This window comes from Macrotis lagotis, chromosome 1, assembly GCF_037893015.1.
Source record: "Macrotis lagotis isolate mMagLag1 chromosome 1, bilby.v1.9.chrom.fasta, whole genome shotgun sequence".
Classification (NCBI taxonomy): domain Eukaryota; kingdom Metazoa; phylum Chordata; class Mammalia; order Peramelemorphia; family Peramelidae; genus Macrotis; species Macrotis lagotis.
In genome coordinates this window covers 872,037,460-872,050,060 of record NC_133658.1, presented here as the reverse complement: position 1 = coordinate 872,050,060, position 12,601 = coordinate 872,037,460, and the positions used below count along the sequence as shown (strand labels likewise).

The following is a 12,601-nucleotide window of genomic DNA, read 5'->3' as shown; positions in this document are numbered from 1 at the left end:
AAGTAAATTTTCACATTCCATGGGACAAGTTATGGTCAAGTAAGGTTAATACTAACCAAAATTTGCAGGGGCAATGGACATGAATCCTGAATAATAAAAGAAAAATTCAAATTCCCATATAAAGGATCATAAGATGAAAGATTTTTTAAGTTGAAAGGAACCTTGGAGCTCAATCCCAGCTTCATCATTTTACACATGTAACTCAGAGGAATTAAGTGAATAGCCTACAATCATAAGGAATAGAGACTAGAACTCAGTGATTTCATTGATAGAGGAAAGTCCCAGATGAGGAAATGCCTTCCTCCATTACAGGACACCTTCTCTTAAATTTGTGGTCTTACAGACTTGCCTGGGCACTAAGTGACTTGTCCTGCATCACACTTCAGTATGTAGAACATGACCCCAGGTCTTCTAGGTCTAACTGTCAGCTCTTTATTATTCACCACTTTGTAATAGACCAGGCTATTTCCCTGATCTTTGGTATAGATAGTACATCAACCAATGGTATCATTGGTAGATCTCAAACCCAATATACTGGCACCTATCATGGATATTAAAGGTGAAAGGACTCTTAAGAATAGAGAATGCCAGAAATGGGAGGGTCCTTAAAACACAGTATGTTGGAGCTGGGAGGGGATTAGAGATCTTATAGTTGTACCCCCTACTTTTCAGATGATGAACCTGAGACCTAGAGAGATGGGAAATATCCTGTCAAAGATGATACTGTTTGTTAGCATTAGGAGTTCAGGTGATCTGGCTCCTAGTTCAGGACTTTCTTACTATCCCAGGGCATCTGATGGTCATAAATCACCCCATGTTCCTCTACTCTGAGTCTCCCTACCTTTGAGTGAAGCCTATCAGGGACCACAGAACCATCTCTCTAACTTCCTCCCCAATCCCATTCACTTCTACCCAAGTCTGGTTGCTGACTTTTTTAAGTTCCACTCCAATGTTAGACCTCTTTCCCCCTTGGAATTTCTCTTCTCCATTCTTGGTAACCAACCTTTTTGGAGAATACTTGAGTCAAATTTCCACCCATCCTAGAGTTGCACCAGGGTTAGAGCTTGGAATGGGAAGCAAAGAGAAATCATAGATCCCTTTGCCAGGCCATGGCTAACTCTGTATCTCTTAACACCCTGGTCCAGTCCCCCAGCCTCAGCTGATCTCTCACCTGCCCTGTTGCTACCATCTCCCCACTCCAAAACCCCTGAATTCTGCCCAAACTGCTTGCCCTTTCTTTTGCAGAAGTAAACATATCCCTATGCCTAAGAGCTTTAGGCAAGCCAGCCAGCCCCAGTGTCTAGCCCAGCTGTTAGACAACGAAATCGCCAACCCCATGGAATATGAGTTTAGCTTCCAACTAGAGATCCGCGGACCTTGCCTCCTCGCAGGTGAGTAGCCACCACGGCTTTTCTTGGCTCCCATTGCCCTTCTCTGGGATTCTACCTAAACCATCCATTAGAGAAGAGGGGTTAAGGGAGGAGGATATTTGAATTCATGCACAAAACTATAAGAAAAAAAGGAAAAAAGATTATTAAGTGTCAAGTCTACTGCATTCTAGTTGCTGTGCTGAGTACTTTAAAAATATTATTTAATTCTTGTAATAACTTTGGAAGGGAGGTACTATTATTATTATTCTCCTTTTACAGTTGAGGAAATTGAGAGAAACAGAAGTTATTTTGGGGAGATCACATATCTAGTATGTGTCTGAAGCTGGATTTGAACTCATGTCTTCCCAACTCCAAGTCCAGCACTCTATCCATTTTGCCACCTACCCAGTGGTCTCTATAAAGCACATTGTTCCTTGTTTTCAAACCTTAAAAAGCTTCTGTGACTATAAGTCTAGCAGGCTCCCAAATGGGCACTCAGTGAAGGTGTCACATTAGTCAGTTGCATTCATTGGAAAATCTCAAGTTTCCATACCATGATGACAATCACATAATGTTAATATAAGAAGGAACCTTAGAACACAGATTGTTAGAACATGGTCTTTCAGATCTGGAATGAACCATTGAACATGAAATGGCAGAACCCAAAGAGACATTATAGGCCATCTGGGCCAAACCTTCATTTCAGCCTAGACCTCTTCCTTCTCCATCATGGAGTCTCTCCTCTAGTTGTGAATTACTCTGTAGCCATAGCTCTTTGCTTCCCTTCTCTCTTCTTCCTGAATCCCACTATGTGTGCCTCACTGTTTGTCTTCCTTTCTGTCCCATTCAGGAGTTGAAAGTCCTACCCATGAGATCCGAGCAGATGCTGCCCCATCCGCCCATTCTGCCAAGAGTGTCATCATCACATTGGCCAACAAGCATACCTTTGACAGACCTGTGGAGATTCTTATCCACCCTACTGGTAGAGCAATCATGAATTCCCCAAGCCCTCCCTCATGACCTTGGTGTAACCCTGAAGTGAACCATTTGTCAAAGTTGATGGCCCTGATAATGAGTGACCATTGATAGCACCCAAAGCCCCGCAACATAAAAACAGTCATATTAGGAAAAGTCATTAATAGAATAAAAAGCCATGAGGTGACATATTCTTTCCCCTAAGTTATGATTCCCTAAGTGAACTCCCTGACCCATCTTTAGACATCTTTAGAAACATAATGCCATAAAATTTGAGTTAGGAGAATTACATGCCATTTAATCCAATCTACTTATTTTATTATGGGGCAAATGAAACAAAGGTTCAGTGACTTGCCCAGGATCACACACCTGTGGATTTGGACCCAGGTCTTTCTGTATCCAGGTTGAATATTCTATCCATTGTGCAGCCTTCTATTGCTTTGATCATTGTCTTTGGACTGAGAGGCCCCTTAGATCATCTAGAACCAGAGTTCTCCCTTTACACTCTTAAAAATTATTGAAGACCCTAAAAAACTTTTATTTATGTAGGTAGGTTATATTTAATAACATTTACTTTAATAGAAATTAAAACTGATTAAATTCTAAAATATTAACTCATTTAAAAATAATAACACTAAATTTGTTATGTTAACATAAAATTATATTTTCTGAAATAAAAACTTAATTGTGATACTGTTTTGCATATGCTTGCAGATCTCTTTAATGTATGGCTTAACAGAAAACAAAATATATTCTCCTGTCTGATCCTGTGTTTAATTTCTTGTGATATTTTTTTCAGTTGAAATGTGTGAAGAAAATCCAGCCTCCCACAAAAATATAGTTGGTAAAGGAAGGAGTATTATAGTAGGCAAATAACATCTTAGTATGAATGTGAAAATGGTTTTACCCTCATAGATCTTCTGGAAAGATCTCATAAAGCCTTAAGGATCTTCAGTCTACTTACAGAAATTCTGATCTAGGTCAATCCCCTTGTTTTCAGAGGAGGGAACTGAGACCCTGAGTGATTTATGTTAACATAATTCAGAAGTGGCAAAATATGATTGAGCCTCAGGTCTTTTGACTTCTTCCTAATCATTGAGCCATACTACTCTTGTCTGTGACTCATCATTAGGCACTCCGGGCCAGAGTGGGCAAGAAATGATCTCCATCTTTTCAGAAATATTTCATTCCCTATCCTCACTTCTGATCCCAAGATTCCTCCCAGACTAGCTCAGTTTCAGAATTCAGCTTATCTGTGTTTGTTCTCCTGTCCTTCTCTTTCACCTTCCCTCCTCCTCAACCAGAGCCTCACATACCACACATCCTGATGGAACATGGAGACATGACCCATGGACAGTTTGAGCAGCACTTGAAGGCGAGAAGTGACTTTTCCAAAGGGAGCAAGAGAATTATCAACCCTCAGAGAAAGGTGAGGCAGGTGACTGTCTTGGACTGAGAAGAAGAGGGAGGGGGGAATGTCATCCTAGTCTTTGGATAATGAGGCACAACTGTGGAGTGGAGAGGGTACTCAGAGATCATCTAGGCCCAACCTTCTTATTTTTCAGAAAAAGAAACTGAGGCCCAGAGAAGTATAATAGAAAATTAGTCATTCATTTATTAGGCACTGTCCAAGGTGCTGGAGTTACAATGATAAATGAAACAGCTCCTTCCTGCAAGATGTTCACTTTCTACTAAAAATAATACCCATAAAAGTGTGTATTACATACACAAACACATACAAAAATAAATGTATAAATGTGTGTATGCACACACACACATACATTGTATTTTTGCAAGCAGGACACTAGCAATTGAGGCTAGTGTTGGAAGTCATGATGAGCTTCCTATAGAAGATGGCACTTGAGCTGAACATAGAAAGGAGCCAGAGATTCAATTAGGCAGAGAAGAGTAGAGGGCACATGAGTCAGCCTGAGAAAAAACCCAGGGGCAGGAAATGGGATATTTTGCACAGGAAACAGCAAGCACAGGTTAGTTTGCCTGGGACATAGAGCGAAAGAAGGAAAATAAAGTACAAGCTGCCAAAGTTTGACTAAAGTCATATTGTAGAGGGCAGGAAATGCCAGGCTGAGAATTTTATAACTTAACCCCAAAGCAAGAGGGAACCAATGCTGCATCTTAAGCAAGGAAGTAGCAAGGTCAATTGTGCCTAAGGAAAATCACTTTGGCAACTGTGCAGAGAATGGATTGAAATGGGGAAAGACTGGAGACTGAAAATCCAAGTGGTTCTTGTAGTAAGAGAAAAAGATGATGAGAACCTGTGAGAATATTATACTAGTTTATCTCTACATTCCTTTCCAACTCTAACATTTATTGAGTCTGAGTAGAGAAGAGATGGGATTTGCCCAAGATCACACACACTCAGATAGTTGGAAGAGAAGTAATTGTAACCCAGGACTCTTAAGCTTTTCACTGCACTGCACAAGCTTGCTACATAACAAGGCCTAGACAAGTGGGCTTTGGATCAAGGTACACCACATTAGTCCCACCTCGAATTTCCTGCTCTACCCCTTTTAATCCTGCTTCTAATCTAGGATAGTAATTGATAAGACCTAGATACTCCAAGGCTAATGGACTCTGGTTTACATTTTTTTTTACCCTTAGACCTCAATTCTTGCATACTAGCTTCCTCACTGACTGGAAAAGAGCATTGTCCCTGGAGTTGGAGGACCTAGCTCAAATTCTGGCTTTACTTTTCTCTATGTAACCTGATTTTCAGTTGCTTCATCTATAAAATGAGGAGGTTGGTCTCTGAGGTTCCATTTAGCTATAGATTTGTGATACTGTAATCATTCTAAGAGTACATTTTTGGGACCAGATATGTAGTTGTTTTAAAGCAATGAACTCCTAGTGAGGTGGTAACCCCCTATACCAACTCAGAGTGGTCACTACTTTGTAGACTTCTCATCTTAGAGATATGCCACATGTGCAATGAGGTTAAGTGAATTGTTGGTAAATGTCAGACCCAGGATTTGAATTTCTATCTTCCTAACTCTGACATAAATTCTGTATTAAACACACAAAATTGCCTCTCTATCTAATGATAACAAGAGTAAATAACTGAAAGTAATATTTGGAATTCAGTGGATAAAATGCTAGACCAAGATTTAAGAAGACCTGAGTTCATATCTGATCTCAGCTACTTAGTTGTGAGATCCTGGGCAAGTCACTTAACCTTGGTTTTTCCATCTGTTAAATGAAAATAATAGCAAGATGTTTACTTTCTACTAAAAAAAATACCCATAAAAGTGTGTATGTGTGTATCACATACACAAACATATACAAAAATAAATGTATAAATGTGTGTATGCACACACACATACATTGTATTTTTGCAAGCAGGACATTAGCAATTGAGGGTGGTTTTGGAGGTCATGATGAACTTCCTATAGAAGATGGCACTTGAGCTGTTTCCCTTGGTTTTCCCATCTATTAAATGAGAATAATAGCAAGGCTGTTATGAGGATCAAATGAGATAATATTTGTAAAGGACTTAAAACAGTATATAAAGACCAGCTATTTTTAATGTTAGAACCTGTCGTAGGGTTGTTATGAGGATTAAAGGACCAGTCTGGCCATCATTATGATAACTTTTCAGTGCAAGAAAGAGACAGAGGTAGAAGAGAAAGAGGAGAGAGAGGCTATTTTTATGATTGGGCTTACTTATATATGCATAAAATATGCATACCTATTTAAAGCATATATATATATAAATCACATCTGTGTCTATTTTTATAAATATGTATACATACATATACATATATATATTTATACCCTATTTTTATGAATGTGCTGTGCCTAGATAGTGTGCAGGTTAGAGGCAGACATTAAGGAAGCCAAGGTCAGGAGTCCATTTCCTACTTGGATGTAGTTATCAGATTCATGCATCACCCATTAAAAACATGACCATTCCACCCCATCACCACCCTCTTGGAAACTCCCATTATGGAGGCAATGGGCTGGTGGCCTCAAATGACTTTAGTAGGGAGCCACATTTTAGAGTGTTCTGCCAGGGTGAGTCTAAGTCTTTTCTCTGTACTATGTACAGAAGGGGATGGGCAGAACCAAGCCTCCCCACAGCAAAATTCTAACCTTCAGGCATAAGCAGAGTTGTCTGGCTCAACAGAAGATTCCTGGCCCATGGGTAGGGAAAGCACTCCATGGGTCTCCTGAACTGTTGTTTGAATGAGTTTAGCCGAGGAAATTCAGTCTCAAAAGGGAATTAATTTGTCACCTTTGGTTGGTTATGCAAATGGCTTTCATTCTCATTAGCTCCAAGGCTGACAGAAATCAGCTTCACTGGGGCTATGTGATGAGTTTATCATAATTGGATAATGGCAGAGAGAAGAGTGGTGGCAAGGAAACATTAATGAATCTTCCTTAGTATGCTCTGCTGGGCCTGCTGGGAACCCACCTTTACCTTTTTTTGCTTTGGAGATAAATCTTCCTGTGACAGCACATGCTGTCACCAGATATTTTTATGACAATCTAGGAATTTTATTGGCATCATAGAGTGTTAGAGCTGGAATGCTAAAACATACATGGCAAGACCTTTGAAAGATAAAATGTTCAAGCTTGGAGAACAGAGAATGTCAGAGCTAATAGGGAACTTAGTACAAGCAATAGAATAGCTGGAAGGGTCCTCAGATCACAGAATTTCAGTACTGGGAGGAACTTTAGAACACAGAATGTCAGCTAGGAGGACCATTAGAACACAGGTGTCAGAGCTGGGAGTGACCTTAGAAAGAATATGAACTAAAAGAACACTTGGACCATAAAATAGTAAAATAGGAAGAGGTCTTAGAATATAGAATGTTAAAACAGTAGAAGTCAGGGGCAGCTATGTAGCACAATGAATAGAGTACCAGCCCTGGAGTCAGGACCTGAGTTCAAATCCAACCTCAGTCACTTAATAACTGCTTAGCTGTGTAACCTTGGGCAAGTCACTTAACCCCATTGCCTTAAATAAATAAAATTTTAAAAAATAGTATAAGTCTTAGAATATTCAGTAATTCAGAGGCCTAGTGGATAGGAGACTAGGTTTGAAACAGGAAGATCTGGATCCAAAGTCCACCTGAGATACTCACTAGTTATATGACCCTAGTCAAATTAAGGAACTTCTCTCAGTCACATTTTTCCCACCTGTAAATCTGAGAATAATAGAAACAGCACCTAATCCTCAGAACTGTCAAAATTAAATGAGATAATATAGGCAAAACACTTTAGAGAAAAATAATATTGCAATGACAATACCAGTGGGGGGAAATAAAGAATATCATAAAAAAAGATAGAACCAAAAGAAATTCAAGGGAGGATCTTGCCCAAACCTCCCATTTTTATGGAAGAGATCATTGAGAGTCACCATAGGGCTCCATCAACTGTACCACTCACCATTGCCTTCCTTAATGCCTGGCTCTAATACCACTAGATATTGATTGGCCCAGATTTTTATAACCTGAGGTCCCTCCCACCTCTAAGATGCTGGGATTCTATCTTGGAACTCTGGGTTTTGGACTGCTCTAACTCTTCCCAAAGACACTATTAGCAGAGCACAAGAGGTAAGATCTCTGGCAAAACTTATCAAGTTGGGTAGGTTTTATTTATGGTAGTCTGTGTATCTGTCATCTAGCCAAGCATAAGAAGACATCCCCAGAGGGATGGCCACCAGTGATGGAATTTTTCAATCACTCATGAAAAATCTTATAAGACATGGAGGAGAGGATCACCTAGGAAATAGAAATCACCAATAGAACCACACATCTAACTCCTATTAGACCCTTAATGTATGCTTGTTAATTGATTGGCTTTTGAAATTTTGATGTATAATCAAAATAACAAAAGATGATGTTCATATAGGACTTTCAGATTCTGATGAGCTTTCTGTGCATTATCTTATTTGAATCTCCTGATAACCCTGTGAAACAGATCTTCTAAGTATTAATATTCTCCTTTTATAGGTGAGGAAACTGGGATTCAGTAAGGTTAAATAACTTATCAATCACCATACAGGTGGTAAGTGTTAGAACCAGGCAACCATATTTCTTCTGACTTCAAGCCCAGCATTCTTTGCACTATATTCCACTGTCTTTCATAAGATCATCTGCCTTGTGGTCAATCCTAAGCTATGAACTGACAATGAGGAAAAAGTGGGGGCGGGAAGCAGTACAAAGACTGGCCCTTGTACTTAAGGAGCTCCTAAAAGGCAGAACATAAACCCATATACCCATATATTAAATGATCAGAAATCATTCACAGAAAACCAACTGACACAAAATTAGTGCCAAAAAAAAAAAAACCCTAAGAAAGATAGCAAGAGGAAGACACAGGTGGAGTTAGACCTGGAAGACTTCTTGGAGGAGGTAGATAACTAGTGGAAGGTGCTCTGACTTGGGTGTTTTTCTACTTCCTAATACTTCCAGTAGGCATACTAGTGTCCAAAGTGGGATCTGGTTGAGTCCAGACTGGTCTATTCTGTCATCCCCAAATGACCCTTTCTTCCACCTCTGTCTTTGCTCATACTGTTTCCTATATATGGCATGCCTTCCCTCCTTCTTCACCTTTCTATGAATTCTATGACCCATTTTAAAGCCCAAATCAAATACTAGTTTCTCCAGAAACCCTTCCCTCATCCCACCTATTTGTAATGTTCTCTGCACCCCACACAAACTTCATGTGACATTTTACCTTTCATCTGTCTGATTTCCAGATCAGATAGTAGTGTGGACGGGTCATCCTATCTCCCTGCTCCATGAGCTCCATGAGGCAAAGATTACACTGTATCTAAATGTGCTGTCTCCTCCAGTACTAAACATTGTGGATATTTATTGACTGACTTGTGATTGATAAACTGAGGACTAAGCTCCAGAGGGTTTGCCCCAGACCTCAGCTAGTTTTGACAAATCAACTATTTTCTTTGTCCTCTAGATGGAAATAATCAGGAAACGCCTCCACAAGGATATCCCTCATCATTCAGTACTCATGCTCAACTTTTGCCCTGACCTTCAGCCAGCACAGTCAAGTCTTCGGAAGACCCACGGAGAGTTCATTTTCCTCATTGACCAAAGTGGAAGCATGAGTGGAATGAACATCAACCGAGTCAAGGTATCCATGAATCTAGGAATGGATTTGATAGACTATCAAATCAAATTCACAGTATTATGTAATTATATAAATATATCATAATTTATTATAAATTTTCAGGTTCTTTGCTATTATAGATAAGAATTATAGTTATTTTTAAAAATCATCTCTCTCTCTCTCTCTCTATATATATATATATATGTACATATATATATATAAAATCACTTAAAACCAAGAGCACTTTACAAAGGAGAATTTCAGGGATTAACAGACAATAGATGTTTGATTACAAATTTTTTTCTCATTAAAGGCAACAGGCAACCAGTCATCATTCTGCTGATCCTGGAATAGTAAACCTTCATATCATGCTTCCTTTTATACAATTATATATTTACTGTATTATTCAATTACATGAACATCATCTTTTATTGTCATACTTTGTTAGAAACTTTTGGGGATGTTTTGCTCTTATAAATAAAATAGTTATTGACATTTAAAAAAAAACAAACACTGAGACTAGACCCTTTAAACTCCATCAGGACTTTGTGATAAGTCACAACTTTGTTTTCATTTCTGTATATAGTAGTGTTGGAAAGATCACTCTATGACATTCTATGTTCTAATGTCCCTTTATATCTAAAATTCTACATACCAAGTTATCTTACAATCCCATTATCTGATTTGATGGGTGTTTTCTTAATCTTTCTATTTCATTTCACTGAGATTAAAATTATTTTTCTCATGGAAGAACATTGAATTCCCACAATGAACCTATCCCTTTTAGAAAGTATCACAGAAGTCATGGCTAAATGTCATTAGGAGCAGTAGCCTAGTCACCATATCTATAAATTGTTGAGAATCCCTAAAAAGTTCCTTATGACAGGACTCTCAGATGGGGCTAAATGGGAGGAGGGGAAAGAAGGAAAATCCAAGTTCAGCCAATTTAATTTCCAGTAGCTGGTCCCATTCTTCAGCTGCTGTTCTTGAAAAAAACAATTCTTAAGAGGGGGAGGTTTGGAAAGAAACTCTAATAAGTGTGAGCCGAACCAATCTATATGAATCAGCAGGGGCTGCTGTTAAATTAGTTCTAATGGAAAAATGAACTAATATTGACTTATTTAGTGGAGAAACAGAATATATTGGCCCAAGTAAGGAAGAGAGATGGAGAAAAAACTTAGACTAATATTGACAGTGGGGAATAAGGGTGGGGAGATCTACTGGTCTCTGAAACCAGGAAAACTATGTAATCTGAATGTTGTCCTGATGCTTCATTACTGACACTTCCTCTCTAGATTTCCATGTGTAACTCTTTGTTCCCCTGATGCTATTGATGGCCCATTTTTGTTGTGAAGCAAGACAGAAGATTTAGTATTCCAGTGGCTAGGAGATTCCATTGTAGGGGACAGGCTTATCCCTGCTTCTTATATTCACAGTTTAAACTAAATGTGAAACCCTCTCCACCAATTTCTCCCAAAACATAGAATCATAAAGTATTAGAGAACTTAGACTACCAAAGATCAGAGTTATATTGGTATTTAGACTATGGAATGTTAAAGTATAAAATGTTAGAGCTTGTAGGATGTTAGAATATTAGACTTAAAGGAGACAATACAGAAAAGAAGGTTAGATTTGTAAAGACCTTAGGGATTATCTATCTCAAATTCCCCATTTTATATATTTCAAAATTGAGATTCAGAGGAATAAAGTGGTGTTTGAAAATAAGGTTTTGGTATCTGCATAATAGCCTAAAATATGATTATGATAGAATGGAGTACACTACCAAGAGATAATAAACTGTATTTGTTTGGAATCTTGGAAATCTAATTTAAAAGACTTTAAATTGAAAAGTTGGGGAAAGAATAGCCTATGTACATCCACTAAATTAACTTCTCCAGAGAACAACTATAATTAAAAAGAATAATAACAGGCAGGTATACACACAGGAGACAACATCTAAGGAAAAGACATATTCACAAAAACCCATGACTAGATATCTACCCACAAATCCACAAAGTAAAGGTAATTAATAAAGTTCAACCAGAGATTCTAAAGCAAAAGAACAGATCTGTCCTAATTGACTTCACTGAGACTTCATTAAAAAGCTATGAAACCTATGCCTGAAACATAATACTAGATGATATGTGTAATTCAAAATGGACAAATTAGAGGAGGGAGGAGGGACAGAATAATGTTGTACATTAAGAGAATGTGCTCATTTGAAGAAAACTAGTAACCAGAGAGGGGGAACTGGTGGCAGAGTGGATAGAGCACTGGGTCTAGTGCCAGGAGGACCTGAGTTCAAATTCAACCTCAGACATTTCCTAGATATATGACCCTGAGCAAATTATAGATTGCCTCCAAAAAAGAGAGTAATTAAGTAAAGACCAATAGGGAAAAAAAGGAATATTTTTCATCAGCAAAATACATGATAGATAGTCTTGCTTTTGAGTTGTATCCCCAGCAATTAATACAGTATTAGTACAGTAAGTGTCATTCATTCATTCATTTATTCATTCACTCATTCATTCATAGATGCATGTGAATAGAAGGAGTAAATAAAGGGGTAATTTAGGAAACATCAGAAGTCTGATGAAACAGCATCTTATAATATATTAGGAGGCTTCAGTTTTCCACATATATTTTGGCATTTTCTCTCTTCCAAAAGAATGACTGATAATTATTTTCTAGCTTATGCTAATAATAATTTAATCCTTTTAAAGACAGAAGGACCAAACAAGGAAGGGAATTTCAATTCAGGATCTGATTGTGACCAAGGAAAAACTGGAAAAGGCAGAACAAAAAATGGCTAATAAGACATTGAAATTGAAGATAAATAGGGAGGGAAATGATAAAGAAAGCTTCTTGCTTCACTTTGAGTCCCAGTGCCCAGTCCAAGGTGAATCATATTACAGGAATTTGAAGAGAATGACTATTGTTAACAGGTCACCATATTTAAAGAGGCAGTCTGCTCTAACAGATAAAGCATTGGACCTGGAATCAGTAAGACTTGGGACTAAAGTAGATTTGGATATAAACTGTTCTAACAAGTTACAATTTCTTAATGATCAGTTTTCTCAACTATAAAATGGGGATAATAAAGCACTACCCTCACAGATTGTTGTGAGGATCAAATGAGATCATATCTGTAAAGTGTTCTG

At 38.2% G+C, this 12,601-nt stretch overlaps 1 protein-coding gene across 4 annotated transcripts in view; it reads left to right on the top strand.

Moving 5' to 3' along the window:
* VWA5B1 (von Willebrand factor A domain containing 5B1) overlaps positions 1 to 12,601 on the top strand; it is a 129,186-nt gene that overhangs the window by 64,571 nt on the left and 52,014 nt on the right. For all 4 annotated transcript variants that reach the window (XM_074218241.1, XM_074218239.1, XM_074218240.1 and 1 more), the window contains 4 exons: positions 1,246 to 1,391; positions 2,221 to 2,352; positions 3,650 to 3,774; positions 9,288 to 9,464. In XM_074218241.1, the coding sequence (XP_074074342.1) occupies positions 1,246 to 1,391; positions 2,221 to 2,352; positions 3,650 to 3,774; positions 9,288 to 9,464 (580 nt within the window). The remainder of the gene's footprint in view (positions 1 to 1,245; positions 1,392 to 2,220; positions 2,353 to 3,649; positions 3,775 to 9,287; positions 9,465 to 12,601) is intronic.